Consider the following 17,636-nt stretch of genomic DNA (forward strand, 5'->3'; position numbering starts at 1 on the left):
TTTTTTTTTTTCCTTCTTTTTTGTAATCTTCTCTGCCTGCAATTGTATTTGTTTTTCCTATCAAAGTGGATTTTTTGAAAGAATTTTACCAGGGGCATCCCTTTTGTTGCTGTGGGTTCTTTTACATGTGCCAAGTGCATATTGCACACAGAACCACAGTTCATTGTCTCATCCAGCTGAACAGCGTCCAGGCCACACAACTCGAGGTCTAGTGGGGGGGGAGGGGGGTGAAAATGCTGATGGGTGTGGGATTCGAACAAGTGCGCTCAGATTGTCTGGCTTCCCAGGTGGAAGTGCTACCTCCAGGTCAACACTGCACAAAAGTTCAGCTTCTGTCCTGGCTGCTGGGTCTGCGCTGTTGTGGTTTTGGGTCTGTGGTTTCGAGCCTGAGTTTGAACTACTCGGTTAGCTCTTAAATATTCTTGAGCTCACTCAGTCCTTTCTTCCCATCTTCCCTCGCTCCCTTACCCTCTTTCTCTCACTCTTCTCTTTGGCCATCCGCTCAGTATCCCAGACACCACTCACTTCTTCCCCTTCTCCCCTCTCTCTCTGTGCCACCTACTAAACATCCCTGAAACCACCCCATCCTCTTCTCCATTCATCTCACATAAACCACTTGATGCTGAAGGTTGCATGTGAATGGTGAAAGCAAGTAAGTAGCCATGTGAAACAGGGAGAGAGAGAGAGAGTGTGTGTGTGTGTAGCAGTGAGTGGTGTGTTGACTGGTCTCCTGGTTATGCACCTCCTCTTCCTGACTTTTCTCTGTACATGGAGTTCTATTGGTGTACAGGCGTGGTGTGCATTTTTGTAAGTTGTCATGCTGTTGCGTTTTAATAAAGAAAGCAAAGATCCGACCGGTGTGTATGCTGGGTTTTTTGGTGTGTGTGTGTTGGCTCTGCTAATAGTAGGTGCTTCTGTATCTGTGTTTTGTGTGTGTGTGTGTGTGTTGGCTCTGCTAATAGTAGGTGCTTCTGTATCTGTGTTGTGTGTGTGTGTGTGTTGGCTCTGCTAATAGTAGGTGCTTCTGTATCTGTGTTTTGTGTGTGTGTGTGTGTTGGCTCTGCTAATAGTAGGTGCTTCTGTATCTGTGTTTGTGTGTGTGTGTGTGTGTTGGCTCTGCTAATAGTAGGTGCTTCTGTATCTGTGTTTGTGTGTGTGTGTGTGTGTTGGCTCTGCTAATAGTAGGTGCTTCTGTATCTGTGTTGTGTGTGTGTGTGTTGGCTCTGCTAATAGTAGGTGCTTCTGTATCTGTGTTGTGTGTGTGTGTGTGTTGGCTCTGCTAATAGTAGGTGCTTCTGTACCTGTGTTTTGTGTGTGTGTGTGTTGGCTCTGCTAATAGTAGGTGCTTCTGTATCTGTGTTGTGTGTGTGTGTGTGTGTGTTGGCTCTGCTAATAGTAGGTGCTTCTGTATCTGTGTTTTGTGTGTGTGTGTGTGTTGGCTCTGCTAATAGTAGGTGCTTCTGTACCTGTGTTGTGTGTGTGTGTGTGTTGGCTCTGCTAATAGTAGGTGCTTCTGTATCTGTGTTTTGTGTGTGTGTGTGTGTGTTGGCTCTGCTAATAGTAGGTGCTTCTGTATCTGTGTTTTGTGTGTGTGTGTGTGTGTTGGCTCTGCTAATAGTAGGTGCTTCTGTATCTGTGTTTTGTGTGTGTGTGTGTTGGCTCTGCTAATAGTAGGTGCTTCTGTATCTGTGTTTTGTGTGTGTGTGTGTGTGTGTGTGTTGGCTCTGCTAATAGTAGGTGCTTCTGTATCTGTGTTTTGTGTTTTGTGTGTGTGTGTGTTGGCTCTGCTAATAGTAGGTGCTTCTGTATCTGTGTTGTGTGTGTGTGTGTGTTGGCTCTGCTAATAGTAGGTGCTTCTGTACCTGTGTTTTGTGTGTGTGTGTGTTGGCTCTGCTAATAGTAGGTGCTTCTGTACCTGTGTTTTGTGTGTGTGTGTGTTGGCTCTGCTAATAGTAGGTGCTTCTGTATCTGTGTTGTGTGTGTGTGTGTGTGTGTGTGTTGGCTCTGCTAATAGTAGGTGCTTCTGTATCTGTGTTTTGTGTGTGTGTGTGTGTGTGTTGGCTCTGCTAATAGTAGGTGCTTCTGTATCTGTGTTGTGTGTGTGTGTGTGTGTGTGTGTTGGCTCTGCTAATAGTAGGTGCTTCTGTATCTGTGTTGTGTGTGTGTGTGTGTTGGCTCTGCTAATAGTAGGTGCTTCTGTATCTGTGTTGTGTGTGTGTGTGTGTGTGTGTGTTGGCTCTGCTAATAGTAGGTGCTTCTGTATCTGTGTTTTGTGTGTGTGTGTGTGTTGGCTCTGCTAATAGTAGGTGCTTCTGTATCTGTGTTGTGTGTGTGTGTGTGTGTGTGTGTGTTGGCTCTGCTAATAGTAGGTGCTTCTGTATCTGTGTTTTGTGTGTGTGTGTGTGTGTTGGCTCTGCTAATAGTAGGTGCTTCTGTATCTGTGTTTTGTGTGTGTGTGTGTGTGTTGGCTCTGCTAATAGTAGGTGCTTCTGTATCTGTGTTTTGTGTGTGTGTGTGTGTGTGTGTGTTGGCTCTGCTAATAGTAGGTGCTTCTGTATCTGTGTTGTGTGTGTGTGTGTGTGTGTGTTGGCTCTGCTAATAGTAGGTGCTTCTGTATCTGTGTTGTGTGTGTGTGTGTTGGCTCTGCTAATAGTAGGTGCTTCTGTATCTGTGTTTTGTGTGTGTGTGTGTGAGGGATTCTGGTAACGCATAATTTCTAGAACATCTCCAGGACCTGCTCACTGAACATGCAGTACATCCTTTTCATTTTTAAAGTGTCAGGGTTGCATAAAAAGAGTGAAAATCCTGTACGGTTGCTCAAGTTTGATTCCAGGATCACATGCCATCTTAAATCCTACCTTGTTCCACACACACACACACACAGACTTTGGATGTAATACATCAGACTGGTAATTGTGTTCATTGCCAATTTTGTGTTCACAGGAAAGGACCTGTTACATTGGCATATATATATATATAATACGAGGGTCATTCAATAAATAAGGTGAATTTTTCGGTATAAGGACTTCTAATACAGATAGAAGCTTACTTTTTTTTTCTTTTTTGTTTGTTTGTTTTACTTCTTTTTCACATGGATTTAATTTGTTTTGCAGATTAAAAAAAACTTTGAGAGTTTTGGCGATTAACAAAGATGGCCGACCAAGAAGCATGCTCCAGGATTGAACAGCGGTCAGTTATCAAGTTTTTAGTTGCTGAAGGGTGCAAGCCAGTTGAAATTCATAGAAGAATGTCAACTGTGTATGGTGCCACATGTTTCAGCCGACAAAATGTCTACAAGTGGGCTAAATTGTTTAAAGAAGGACGGAGCAGTGTTGAGGATGAAGACAGGCCTGGAAGGCCTACAGAAGTGAGGTCTCCTTAGGTGATTGAATCAGTCAATGACCTCATTCAGTCTGACAGAAGGGTGACAGTGGATGACATTGCAAGGACTTTGAGCTTATCTGTTGGGACAGCACACAAAATTGTCCATGATGACCTTGGCTACTCGAAGGTCAGCTGCCGGTGGGTGCCAAAGATGCTTACTCCAGAGCACAAACAGAGGAGGGTCGAGTTGTCCCAGCAGTGTCTCTGCCGCTATGAGCAGGATGGTGATGAGTTTCTGAAGAAGGTGGTCACATGTGACGAGACATGGGTTTGGCACTATGAGCCTGAGTCCAAACGGCAGTCCATGGAGTGGAAGCACGTAGGCTCTCCAGTGAAGAAGAAGTTCAAGTCCCAGCGGTCCACGAGGAAGGTGATGCTCACCGTTTTTTGGGATATGCAAGGCCCAATCACCATTTCATTCCTTGAGAAAGGAAGCACTGTGAACAGTGCCAACTACTGTGAACTGCTGAGGCAGGTCAAGAAAGACATGAAGAACAAACGCAGGGGTCATCAGTCAGAAGGAGTCATCTTGCATCATGACAACGCAAGGCCTCACACAGCAGCCCCAACGGTGCAGACCATCAACGAGCTGGGCTGGGAACTGCTCCCTCATCCCCCTTACAGCCCAGACTTTGCCCCTTCAGACTTTCACCTGTTTGGTCCCTTGAAAGCGTTCACGAGAGGCATGAAGTTTGAAAGTGACGATGAAGTCAAAAGTGTTGTGAGTGACTGGCTGAGACATCAGTCCAAAGATTTTTACGCTGAGGGAATACGGAAGCTTGTGCACAGATGGGAAAAGTGTGTGACAGTGCTGGGAGACTACGTTGAAAATTTTTTTTTTTAAAGTAAGCTTCTATCTGTATTAGAAGTCCTTATACCGAAAAATTCACCTTATTTATTGAATGACCCTCGTATATACACTACTTTGCAATTTATACTTACACTTAGCTCTTTCATGCAATACACATATTCTTCTGTATGCGCCACAGACATAAAGCACCAGAGGTCCCGTGTGCAGCTCACACTGAAAAAGAACCCCTGGCAACAAAAGTGTCGTCTTCTGGCAAAATTCTTTTTGAAAAAATCCACTCTGATGGGTCCTCAAATATACGTGCATGCACTCATGGTCTGACTAAGGGTGTTGGGTTGTGCTGATGGTCAGAAGCATAGCAGGCAGGATGTAGGATATATGAATTTGTCCAAACGAATTGATGCCTCCATGACAAACTGAAATGTAAGTGCATGCACACATTTGCACAGCTGCACACACACATGAACATGTGCACACAGTCACACTGAGACGCATTGAGCACAGATGCAGTAGCACTACACACACACACACACACACACACACACACACACGCTTTGTGTGGCTGAGACACCTTTGTATTTTTTCACAATGTTTCCATACCTGCTCTTCCCCATGAAATGACCAGAGTTCAGTCAGTTCGGTTACTCAAGGAGGCGTCAGTGTTCTAACAAATCCATATATTCCACACCAAATTTGCAAAGCAGATGCCTGAGCAGCAGTGTAACCCAATGCACATGGCCAGGCCTTGAGGGAAAACAAGAAGAGAAAGAATAAAGTCAGATCCAAAAGTATGCAAATAGATAAGTAATTAGATCAATGAGCTGATAAAACAGTAAACAAAACCATGAATGAATGAAATTACAAACAGAATAAATTCTAAATTGAAAAATAAATGGCATAAGTAATGATATAATAATAATAATAATAATGATATGAATAACAATTTTGATAGAATAAGTAAGTAAATAAATATAAAATAATATGGGTAAATAAATACACACACACACACACACACACACACAACAGATATGCAACAAATATGTGGTCTCACTGGTATAAAAACACAAACAAATGTTCACAACGCCAACACTTCACATTAAAACACACGAGCCCCAACACATAAACTCACACACACACACACACATGCACAGAAGAGAGGGCAACAGTATGGACGGTAACTCAAACACTTTAATTCGAGTGAGCTTTCCTTCTTGCATCAGCTGGTGGCAGCTGCATGTTGTGGATGGGGGAGACCTAATAGTAAGTTGACAGTTTATGTCATCAAGTTGTTTTTTAGCGCTGGTGCTGACAGGTAACTGTCAGACGGTCGGTAGTCTACTAATGTAGTTTCTGCCTGTATAGAAAAGACAAAAGCCAGGAGATTCAATCTTCGTTATTTTGTTGCCCCAGTTACCCAACTAGTTCCGGTCATTGATGCTTCTTTTTCATATCACATCAATATCAAAGCGAGAAGGCCGGAAAACGCCTTTTGCCCGCTTGAAGTGGGGAAGAAAAGGAGAATCCCCACATATAATCATTTTCCACCATTGAGTGCGTATTGCTTATCAGTTCATGAATCACAAAGTAGTAAGACGAGTTTTGTATTTAAAATTATGTAATAGACTGTCCAGATTTAAAGTTCCTGTGGAAACAATATCATGTGGCAAATTGTTCCAAACATTTGTAACTCTGTTAGTTTAAAAATAATAATAATAATAATTTTTTTTTTTTAAAGTGCAAATCAGAAAGTTTTAACTGAAACTTTTAACAGTTTGTATGAATGGCCTCTTGTAACAGTGTTCTCATTCATTGTAAACAAAGAATTGTTCTACTGTCATATAATCCATGAGTCATTTTTTACATCTCTATCAAAGCACCACACAGTCTTCTATACTCTAAACTAGGTAACTGAAGTGTTTGCAATCTATTTTCATTGTGCGTATCAGCAAATCCAATAATTCTTTTTGTAAATCTTTGTTGAATATTTTCAGTACTGTCTATATGTTTCACAAAGCCCATGTTCCAAACAGCATTGCCATCTTCCAAGACGGGCATGACTAATTACTTAAATAATGGCACCATAATATTCTTTTACATTGTATATTCCCAACTACCATTCCAGTCTATCTATTGGCCTTTTTATGGTTTCATTAATATGAACATCAAAAGATAGATCACAGTCAACAATGACCCCAAGATCTCTCTCTGATGAAGTCTCCTGCAGCTCATTACCACCTATATAATACTTAAAATGTGGATTATTCTTTGCTACATGTAAAACTTTACATTTGTTGCTTTTAAATCTAATTTACCATTTATCAGTCCAGTGTATTAACTTATGAATACTGTCATAACTTCGATCTACCAACATCAGAATCTGCTTCTTCATAGATCTGTGTATCATCTGCAAAGATTTTCACAAAACAGTCTAGTATATCAGGCATGTCATTTATATGATGCACAAAGAGTGTGGGCCCCAAGACACTGCCCTGAGGAATACCACTACTCACCTTAACAGAACACAGTGACTCAGTCCCTACTGTCACATACTGTGTTCTTTCATTCAAGAAACAATTAACCTATTATGAGGAACTTTATTGAAGGCTTTCAGAAGGTCCAGATAAACTGCATCACATTGGTTTATTGTTTTCAAGTGATTGCATCCCATGATCCAGTCATGCACAGTATTCAGCAACTGAGTCACACAGGATCTACCACTGGTAAAGCAAAACTGATAATCAGATGATAATGAAAACTGATAATCAGATGATAAATCATTATCAGTAAATTGATTATTCAAAGTGTCACGTATGAAACTTTCAAAACCTTTACAAACAACTGATGTCAAACTTACTGTGACTGATGTTTATGATTTCACCCGACTGGTTGTCTTGTTTGTAAAGGTAACAGTTTCAGGTAGGCTTTTATGCATTCGCTGATTTATAATGTTGTCAGAGTTTATGAACACTGTCAATGCCTGCCGATATAAATTCAGAGTATGTATCATCGTCTTGGCTTAAAGAGCCACCCACTTTTCATACCCAGTTAGCTCAGCAGACTTCACCTCTGGACAATATACATGCTGATAAAGAAGACCGGGGCAGTATCCACATTTCTTGCCTCCAGTTCTTTCTGTTTGTTCAAATAACATTGTAATATATACTCTGCATTTCTTCCCCAGTCAAGAGACGTAAAGAAGGCCAGTCAAAGAGTGAAGGGGAAGAAATGTAAAGTATATATCACAATGTTATGAACCAGTTTACAAGTTTTCCGTCTAATAAATGGAAAAGTACAGGAAAAGAAATGTGTATATTGTGGAAGAGTGGTTGATGTCTCTTTCAGTTCCATTCACTTCATTCAGTGAACCAGTAGCCATCATCATAAAATATGAAAGTAAACACTGTCAACAGTATCAGTATTATTGATGATTATTTTCGAGATTTGTCTGTTATATTTTAGAATACAGTTTTGTCAGATTACCAATGATTCTACCAACATCATTTGATAGTTCCTGAGAAAAATTAATATGCGCATGTGATTGTCAAACACACACACACACACACACACACACACACACACACACACACACACACACACACACACACACACACACACACGCATGCATGCATGCATGCATGCATTCACTCACTCACTCACTCGCTCACTCACACTCACACATGGTCTGAAGACAACTCACAATGTCTTGTTGCAATTCAAAAGCAAGTGTTACAGCACTGGTAGGAATCATATCTGTTAATCATTTTGTGAAATGCATAATGATTTTTGATTTCAAAGCCTTTTTAGTTCAACAATGACACAATTTTTGTTGCTGTTGTCCTTAAATTTGCCAGAAATACAAGCAATCAATTAAACACTTTTTCTGTGTTGTTTTTGGGGTTGTTGTTTATTAATTCATTGTCATATCATAAATTGATTGGCTGATAAAAAAAAAAAATTGATATGTACCGATTCATAATTCTTCATTTGCTCCTTTGTTTCCAGTTTGCAGATTTTCTCCCTGTGGATCAGTCCTGTTATTATCCAGCTTTATTGTCAAACTGTTAAGTGATAAAGACTGTCATCTTTAAGTTAGTTTGTTTGTTTTCATATAAAATTCTAACCAGTTTCTTTCTCGCATGATATTTGACATTGTAAAATGATCTGACATGAACAATGTTTACTTTCAACAGACGTAAGTGCTGCGCTGACGTGGAGTTGCTGCAAACAAAACCAAAACGAAAAACAAAAAAAAAATTGATAATGGAAGAATAGTAGTCAGCCACACTGTTTCAATATTGAGAAGAATATTTAAAAAAACAAACAAAAAAAACACAAAAAAACAACAACAAAAACCAACAACAACAACAAAGGAAACCTATCAAAACTGTGCTGTCTGATCCAAAAACATCAACAACGACAGTGCCAACACATCCAGCCTAGGGGGGTAAGAACATCAACAACGACAGTGCCAACACATCCAGCCTAGGGGGGTAAGAACATCAACATTGACAGTGCCAACACATCCAGCCTAGGGGGGTAAGAACATCAACAACGACAGTGCCAACACATCCAGCCTAGGGGGGTAAGAACATCAACAACGACAGTGCCAACACATCCAGCCTAGGGGGGTAAGAACATCAACAACGACAGTGCCAACACATCCAGCCTAGGGGGGTAAGAACATCAACAACGACAGTGCCAACACATCCAGCCTAGGGGGGTAAGAACATCAACAACGACAGTGCCAACACATCCAGCCTAGGGGGGTAAGAACATCAACATTGACAGTGCCAACACATCCAGCCTAGGGGGGGGTAAGAACATCAACATCGACAGTGCCAACACATCCAGCCTAGGGGGGTAAGAACATCAACAATGACAGTGCCAACACATCCAGCCTAGGGGGGGTTTAGAGGTGGGGTTCCCTGAGTGGGAAGGGGAGGGAAGAAGCAGGAACATGTCAATATTTGATTGAGATAAAAATTAAAAAAAACACAAAAAAACCCTGAAGAAAACATATCAGAACTGTGCTGTCTGATCCAAGAACACCACCAACAGCGACACATCCAGGGCTTTTAGGGTGGTGCTGGTCGGCTGCGTGGGTAAGGGGAGGGAAGAAATATGAACACGTCATTATTTAATTAACAACAAACAAAAAAACAGAAGAAAACCAAGACCACCACCAACGACGACACATCCAGGGCTTTTGGGGTGGTGGTGGTGGTGGTGGGTAAGGGGAGGGAAGAGGAGAGAAGACAGAAAGCATGGCGGGGTTGCTGGGCTGGTGCCTGGCGACCCTGTGGCCCCGAAACGGCATGGAGCGAACCAACAGATACGGCACCCCGCTGCCGAAGCAATGCCACGCATGTGTGAGTCAGGAGATGCTGGAAGGGCGGCCGGTGTTTGTGGTGGGCGACGTGCACGGATGCTTCGAAGAGCTGTGCTTCTTGCTGCAGCTGGCCAGCGGTCGGCGGAAGAACCCGTTCGTCATTTTCGTCGGCGACACCATCAACAAGGGGCCGCGCAGTCTGGACGTGCTGCAGTGAGAGTGCTGTTTGTCTTTAGTTTGTGTGTGTGTGTGTGTGTGTGTGTGTGTGTGTGTGTGTGTGTGTGTGTAAGAGTTCTGAAAATTTTCTTTAAAAAGAATTCATTGATAACATATGCATGAAATATGCATTCATGGTCAAAAATAGGAGTTAGTTGCAAGAATATGGAGACACTGAAGTACAAAAAATAGTCCAATTGCACCAGGCACAATGCTGATTATTAACAGAACAGTATCAAGAATCCGCTGTACTGTGCTGTACTGGACTGTACTGTACTGTTCTGTACTTACTGTACTGTACCGTGCTGTAGTGTTGTGTATTGTGTGGTTTTGGCACAGACTGGTGCGGCAAATGGTGAAGCATGGCCAGGCGGCATGTGTGCGGGGGAACCATGAAGAGGCCGTTCTGAGGGAGCTGTGGAGCCGCAAGACTTACGGACAAAGCTACAGCTTTCCTGAAAAGTGGGTGAAGAGTCGGTTGTTCTTGGGGTTTTTTGTTTGTTTGTTTTGCTTTTGTTTTTGCTTCCAGAATTGGAACATTTTGATTTCAGTGATATGGTGAATGATGATGGGTTTGATGAAGACACTGCTGAGGGGGTCCATTGTCCATTGAGGTTCAAGGCTCTACTCTCGTGATTTGTCTTGGCGTCACCCAGGCTGAGAGATGCAGACACCTGCAGTGTTTGTCAGGATATAAAAGCAGTGCTTCCAAAAACACATTAGTGAACCAGATGACCTTTGACATGTGTGGTGCCAGTCTTCGCGTTGAGCCCATTGCACACTCGACTCTAAGTAGGAGCCAGCCACAGGCTGAAAACATTGCAGCTATGATGGAATTGAACCTGTGTTCTAGTTGTCAGTCTTCAACGCTATCCACTTTGCCATGGCAGCTGGTTTGGGCTTGGTGGTTTTTGTCTTTGTCTGTCTTGGTCTTTTTAAAGTTAATCCACCCGCTCTCTCTTCCTCCCTCCCCCTCTCTGTCTTTCCTTCTTTCACCCTCTCTCTCTTCCTCTCTCCCCCTCTCTGTCTTTCCTTCTTTCACCCTCTCTCTCTTCCTCTCTCCCCCGCTCTGTCTTTCCTTCTTTCACCCTCTCTCTCTTCCTCTCTGTCTTTCCTTCTTTCACCCTCTCTCTCTTCCTCTCTCCCCCTCTCTGTCTTTCCTTCTTTCACCCGCTCTCTCTTCCTCCCTCCCCCTCTCTGTCTTTCCTTCTTTCACCCTCTCTCTTCCTCTCTCACCCTCTCTGTCTTTCCTTCTTTCACCCTCTCTCTCTTCCTCTCTCCCCCTCTCTGTCTTTCCTTCTTTCACCCTCTCTCTCTTCCTCTCTCCCCCTCTCTGTCTTTCCTTCTTTCACCCTCTCTCTCTTCCTCTCTCCCCCTCTCTGTCTTTCCTTCTTTCACCCTGTCTCTCCTGTGCACAGGTACATGTGGCTGGTGGTAATGTGTCAGTAACTATGGCGACGCTGTGTGCACACACACACAGGTACCGGTGGCTGGCGGAGGTGACAGCGGAGGACTTCCGCTTCCTGCAGGAGCTGCCCTACACCCTTGCCCTCCCCTCCCTCTCCGCCCTTGTCGTGCACGCCGGCCTGATGCCTGGGCTCCCCCTGGAGCTGCAGAGCCTGGTCCACCTCATCAATATGCGCAGCATCACGCCGGAGAGTGCTGACGATGACGACGGCAGCAACGGTGGCTTCCTGGGCGCGCACCTGACGGCCACCAGCCGCATCGATGTGGGGGACCCCTGGGCGTCCCTGTGGTGTGGGCCACAGCACGTGTACTTCGGACACGATGCGCGTCGGCGCCTACAGAGGTGGCCATTCGCCACAGGGCTGGACACGGGGTGTCTGTATGGCGGGTGCCTGACCGGCGTGTTCATCGGCGAGGACTGCGAGTTTCTGGAGGTGGACGCACTGAGGACTTACGTTGAGCCTTGAAGTTGGGGGGTAGGGGAGAGGGAGTTGGCACAGAGAGAGGGGGTGGGGGCGTTGTGTGTGTTTTTTGTTGTTGTTTTTTCTGTCTCATTTTCTTTCCAGTTTCAGTGTCAGTGCTGTCGATTCAGTCCTGCTTCCTCACACCCTTCCTCTCCCCCACACACACACAGCCAGATTCAGGTTTGGGGGAGGGGGTGGGTTGTCATTGTCTTTGCTGTTTTGGTATCAGTGCTGGTGGTGGTCTGTTCATCCCCACTGTTTTGGTATCAGTGCTGGTGGTGGTCTGTTCATCCCCACACCCTTCCCCTCCCATACACACACAGCCAAACTCAGGTTTGCTCAATTTGCCGTTTTGTTGTTCACCGTCCATAGACAGCCATCGTCTTTTCCGACATCCCTGGTCGGAGGTTTGTGTGGTCGTTTATTTCTTTGACTTCTTTGACTAGGCGTTTACATGTCTGATGTTTCACTGCCGTTTTGACATCATCTGTGCTTTGTGTTTGGCTGTGGATGCATGGTGAGTAATATCATGTTTCCATGACACACATATGCTGGTATGAAGGACACTCCACATGCCGCCATGGGAGGGTAAATAAAGAAAACGGCCATACAAATAAAATGTGACATGTCTGTGTGTTTGTATGCGTGTTTGTCTGTTTTTCTCAAGTGCCTAGTTTTTCTGTTTTTTGTTTTTTGGGTGTTTGTTTTTTTAGAGCAGATGTGGTGTAGCATGGCCTAGAGGTAACGCGTCTGCCTAGGAAGCGAGAGAATCTGAGCACACTGGTTCCCATCACGTCTCAGCCACTGATATTTTCTCCCCCTCCAATAGACCTTGAGTGGTGGTCTGGACGCTAGTCATTCGGATGAGACGATAAACCGAGGTCCCGTGTGCAGCATGCACTTAGTGCACGTTAAAGTACCCACGGCAACAAAAAAAGTTGTTCCTGGCATTATTCTGTCGAAAAATCCACTTCGATAGGAAAAACAAAGAAAACTGCACGCAGGAAAAAAATAGTGTAGCAACACGCTCTCCCTGGGGAGAGTAGCCCGAATTTCACACAGAGAAATCTGTTGTGATAAAAAGAAATTAAAAAAAAAAAAAAAAAAAAAATGAACACCACTTGAAACTAAAACTGAAACTCTGTCTTTCATGATGACAGCGATGCCATGGAGAAAGATTTTTATGTGAGACTATATGGGATGATCCTCCGTGAGACTGTACAGAATAGAATAGAATATGTCTTTATTACCAAGTGTACCGGGGTCACAAGGAATATTGGGGGGGATAGTACATAAAAGGTACAAACATAAATCGAAAATCATACACGAACACAGATACAGTAGAATTTAGGACACATACATGTGCATATCAATATGAAAACTTGTGCGCACATACACATACACATTTAAACATAAGCTGCATATCATGTGGATGGGGCTGATGACTAGATCTTCAGGTAAGTGGTTGTTGATTGCACAACTCTCTTTAATTATACTGGATTTGTTTGAGAGACAGGGCATTGACTGCTTTGAGGGAAAAGCTATTGGCGGAGTGATTGGTTTTCGTCCTTATACTCCTGTGCCGACGACCAGAGGGGAGCATCTCGAAAATCCCAAAAGCTGGATGTGATTCATCCTGGCTGATTGATTTTACTTTTTTGAGTAGCCACTTATAATATATGTCTTCTAGAGAAGGTAGATCAGCCCCGGTGATCTTGGTGGCAGTTTTTACGATTCTGTTCAGGGCTGCGACTTCTGCCTTGGAAATGTTTCCGTACCAAACAGTGAAGGTTAACACACTTTCAGTGACTGCCCAGTAGAAATCAACCATGATTTCTTTTCTAATTCCGAACTTTTTGAGGCACCGAAGAAAGTACAGGTGCTGTTGTGCTTTCTTAACAATTTTTTCTGTCTTTTTCTCCCATTTCAAATGGTTGGAAATGATCAGTCTGAGAAAATGAAATTGACCTATGTTCTCTACTTGCTTGTCTTTATGACAAAAGGTGAGGGGTCAGATCTGGTCTTCCAGAAATCTAAAATTAATTCTTTTGTTTTTGATAGGGTGATCCTCAATGAGACTGCATAGGATGATCCTTCTACCTTTGGTGTCAACCAGGCCTGAGAGATGCAGACACCTGCAGTGTTGGTTAAAAAAAAAAAAGAAGTTGGATTTCTGGTGGGTTTCTAACTAGCAACCTCCGGTTATTTCTCAGGGTCCTCTGGGTCACTGTCTGATCAACACTGATACTGTTATTCTCAGGATCTGTTTTTTCAGGAATGTTAATGGGGCTTTCTCCATATTATTCAGATTTTCAGCTCCAGCAGTGTACAGCGATAATGTTATAAACTGTTATATATGATCTTATCTTTGGGTCTGTTGTGATGTTTTCTGAATTAGTTTTCCACAGTTGTGTGTATGTTTAATGCTAAGATTGTATCAGCCTGGTGTAGCCTGGTCCATATTGTTACAGTGCTCTTCTTGAAGGGGTGACTGTATGTCTATCTGTCCAATGGGTTGTATGTTTGCCATTGTGTTGTATCTGCTGTTGCATTGTATGGGACATGATGTACTGTACTTTACAGTCTGTCTTATTCTGCTCAATAATGCGTGGTGCTGTGCTGTGCTGTGCTGTTCTGTACTATACTGTGCCATACTGTGCTGTGCTGGGCTGGGCTGTGCTGTACTGTTCTGTACTATACTGTGCCATACTGTGCTGTGCTGTGCTGCTTTGTGCTTTCTTTTTACACACATCGGCTTTTGAAGTATCAAATCATTGGCTCTACCAAAAAATTGTATTATTACTGTGCATCAGCCTGCACACTCTACACACACATACACACACACAAAATGCGCACATGCACACACGCACACGCATGTGCGCACACACAAGTTTCAAGTTTTAATTATCCTTTCACTCCTATTGGAGTATGGAGGATTACTGCAAAATAATGTTTTCATGCCCAGAACAAACATTTCCAAATACACAACAATATCACATAAAAGTTGAGAAAACACAAATGTCTCTAACTCCAAAAGTATAGCTAGGCAACATTTGCAAATCTAATCATCTTACTTACTGCGAAAATGACTTTTTTTGCCTCCTTTGAGCATGTTACAAAAATTAAAAACCGATTTTAGAGACAAATATTTTTTAGGAACATATCTATTTCATAACTGATCATAATTGGGACATTCCATTATAAAATGAAACTCATCACCAATCACAGACATGTTACAAACCCTACAAAGCCGTAACTCTCGTGGTATGCCTTTGTGTCTCCCTGTTTCTATTTCACACACACACAATGTGCACACGCACGCACACACACACACACACACATTGATGGATGCCATCTTGATGGCTATGCCATCTCTAAAACTGTCCATTCAGCAGCAGTCATTGCTTCATGGCCACGCCCCATCTCCCCACCAAGCTTCCCTGTGTGAATGCCAGGGTCACTTTTAGTGGGAACAGTATCACCACATTCTGGAAATTCTTAGCTGGAAATTTCCTTCTTTTTTTCTGTCACTCTTTTTGCAGTTTGTTTCTGGCCCTTTACCTTTTGTTTTTGTCTGTGACCGTCTCCCACGAAATGATAGAAACCCGCACCACATTCAATTGCGCTACAGGCAAAAGCAGTTCTGAGGGTCCATCTGGGGTAAATCGAGTTTTTTTTTGCACCAGTGCATAGTTCAACCTCTAAATCACAACATACCTCATGGTTTTTGCCAAATTCAAATTATAAATTTGAAATTTTAGTTAATTTATGCATCTATGTGCCGATATTGTTGAGCAATTATCCCCAAAACAGCAGTATTTACATTAATATTTATTTGATACCTTAATAGAATACATTAACATAAAGAAAAAGAAATATTAAAAATAAACATGTAGGTAAATACATACAAACATAATAAGTGGGAATGGAAGATACCTTAGAGAGTAAAATCACTGAAATAAAGAATGAACCAAAATGGGCCACAGTGAACCCTTGTACACCCACACACACTGGCATATTTAAAGTACAAAAAATAAATAAATAAATGAAAAGATACACAGTTTTACTTCAGTTCTGAACAAAATCAAAATTTAGATATGCATCATTCTAATTTTGATGTAAAAGAAATGAAAACAAAAGAAGCTGTGTTGAAAGATCAAGGGGAAAGAACTCTTTTACATCCCAAAACAACCATTCAAAATTACATTGATATCATCATCAAGTGTGAATATCATTGCCCAAAACATGTACAGACCATAGTTTGATAACCTGCCTAACTTTCACAGGCATACAGCTAAAACAAACCCTGCGTTACTAGGGAAAAATCTCAAGAGTCAGTTGCAAAACTTTAAATCTGTTTTTTCTCAAAATGGCTGCCGCACTGCAAACACACTTTGAACTACCACAACTTCTTTTTTTTTTCTTTCTTTTTTTAATACCTAGGAACATGTTTTATACATCACTGGAAAAGTCTTTTCATCTTCTTTCCAATGGTATATATAGTTACCTTTATATCCTCAAAAATTGACTTGTCAATCATTTTGCAGAAGCTGGTCACATTTGTGTATTTTCTGCCTTGTTGGTGCTTTAATTCTCCTTTATTTTTTTCATGGGATCCATGATTTTTTTTTTTTTTTTATTATCTTTTTTCTGGACCTGATAACTGGTCGTTCTTTCTAAGTTGTATGTTATGTAATTCATGTACTGGACCATTGGCAATTTTTGGTTCTGTGTGCCTGTTGTTTATTATGTACAGTTTGGCTCATGTTCAGGTAAGTTTGGTATTAATCCATCAATGAAGCATTTCTTGGGATCAATGATACAGTTTTTCAGCCATGATATATATATATATATGGACCTGTGTGGTCAGCTGGGCAATCAGCAACAAAAGACGAAATAGATGGGTGTGTATGAGGTGCTGTCGGCTGGTGTTTTTTGTTGTTTGGTTTTGTTGCTGTTTGTTTGTTTAAAAAGTCATTGTGCATTCCATTGGATCTGCCACATTCTCACGGTGGTATGTTTTGTTTAAAAGAAGTCATTGTGCATTCCATTTGAACTGTCACATTCTCATGGTTTTCTTTTGTTTTTTTGTTGTTGTTGTTGTTGTTTGCTATTTTTTAAAAATGTGCGTGCTTTGTGTTGTATAATTTCTTTTGAGGGGAGAAGTGAGGTGTGTTCTTTGTTTTGGAGGGTGCTTTTTTGGTATGTGTGTTTGTTTTTGTTAGGAGTGTTTTTTCATTTCTTTTTTTTTGTTGTTTTTTTGTTTTGTTTTTGTTTTTGTTTTTTTGATTGTTGTTTATTAGTTTTTTTCTTTTTGGGGAGCAGTACTTCACCATTTTACATGTACAATGTGTGCCATTCTATATTTATATCAATATGACAAAAACTATGCAAAAAGTAGTCAGTAGTATAGTGTTGACTTTTTTTCTTCTTTTTTTTTGCCAGCGTCGAGATGGATAGATGTGTATAACGTAAATGGGGTCATTTGTCAAGACTGGTCTGTGGAACTGGGAATAGCATGCAGAAATCAGGAAATTATTTATAGAATGCAGGAAGAATGGTTAAACTGTGTTAAAAAAAAATGTTTTGTTTGTTTGTTTTTTATTCCTGGAAATTTGAAAGGAAATTAAACGTTTATTCATATCCAGACTACTGCTGTTGTGTGTATAATGTGTTTGTGTGTGAAATGGAATTAAGTTCCTCAGGTTTTGTTGTTGTTTTCCTTGCATGGAAGGTTAATTTTTCTCTTGAAACAACATCATGCAGTACTATATATTTCTACACAGCACAATACAACACAATACAATGCAATCCACTTACAATATGATACAACACATTTTCATCAATCGGAATGGTAACTATGTATAAACCTGAAGGCTCATCACTCACACACTTCCCAAGTCAGCATGGACCTCTGGATCACTGAGGCACACCCTATGATGATATGATAACAACAATAGTGATG

At 41.8% G+C, this 17,636-nt stretch overlaps 1 protein-coding gene across 2 annotated transcripts; it reads left to right on the forward strand.

The window, feature by feature from the left end:
* The first annotated feature begins 5,392 nt into the window (after positions 1-5,392).
* On the forward strand, positions 5,393-17,302 carry LOC143302306 (bis(5'-nucleosyl)-tetraphosphatase PrpE [asymmetrical]-like). Of its 2 annotated transcripts, XM_076616915.1 has the most exons (4): positions 5,393-5,455; positions 8,386-9,737; positions 10,080-10,202; positions 11,221-17,302. In XM_076616915.1, the coding sequence occupies exons 2-4, from the start codon at positions 9,460-9,462 to the stop codon at positions 11,672-11,674; spliced, it is 855 nt and encodes a 284-aa protein (XP_076473030.1). In that variant the 5' UTR covers positions 5,393-5,455; positions 8,386-9,459; the 3' UTR covers positions 11,675-17,302. The 2 variants fall into 2 exon arrangements, with proteins under 2 accessions (XP_076473030.1, XP_076473031.1); XM_076616916.1 differs by lacking the exon at positions 5,393-5,455 and having other exon boundaries at positions 8,051-9,737.
* The last annotated feature ends 334 nt before the right edge of the window (positions 17,303-17,636 follow it).

The sequence above is a fragment of the Babylonia areolata genome, chromosome 29, assembly GCF_041734735.1.
Source record: "Babylonia areolata isolate BAREFJ2019XMU chromosome 29, ASM4173473v1, whole genome shotgun sequence".
In the NCBI taxonomy this organism is placed as follows: Eukaryota; Metazoa; Mollusca; class Gastropoda; order Neogastropoda; family Buccinidae; genus Babylonia; species Babylonia areolata.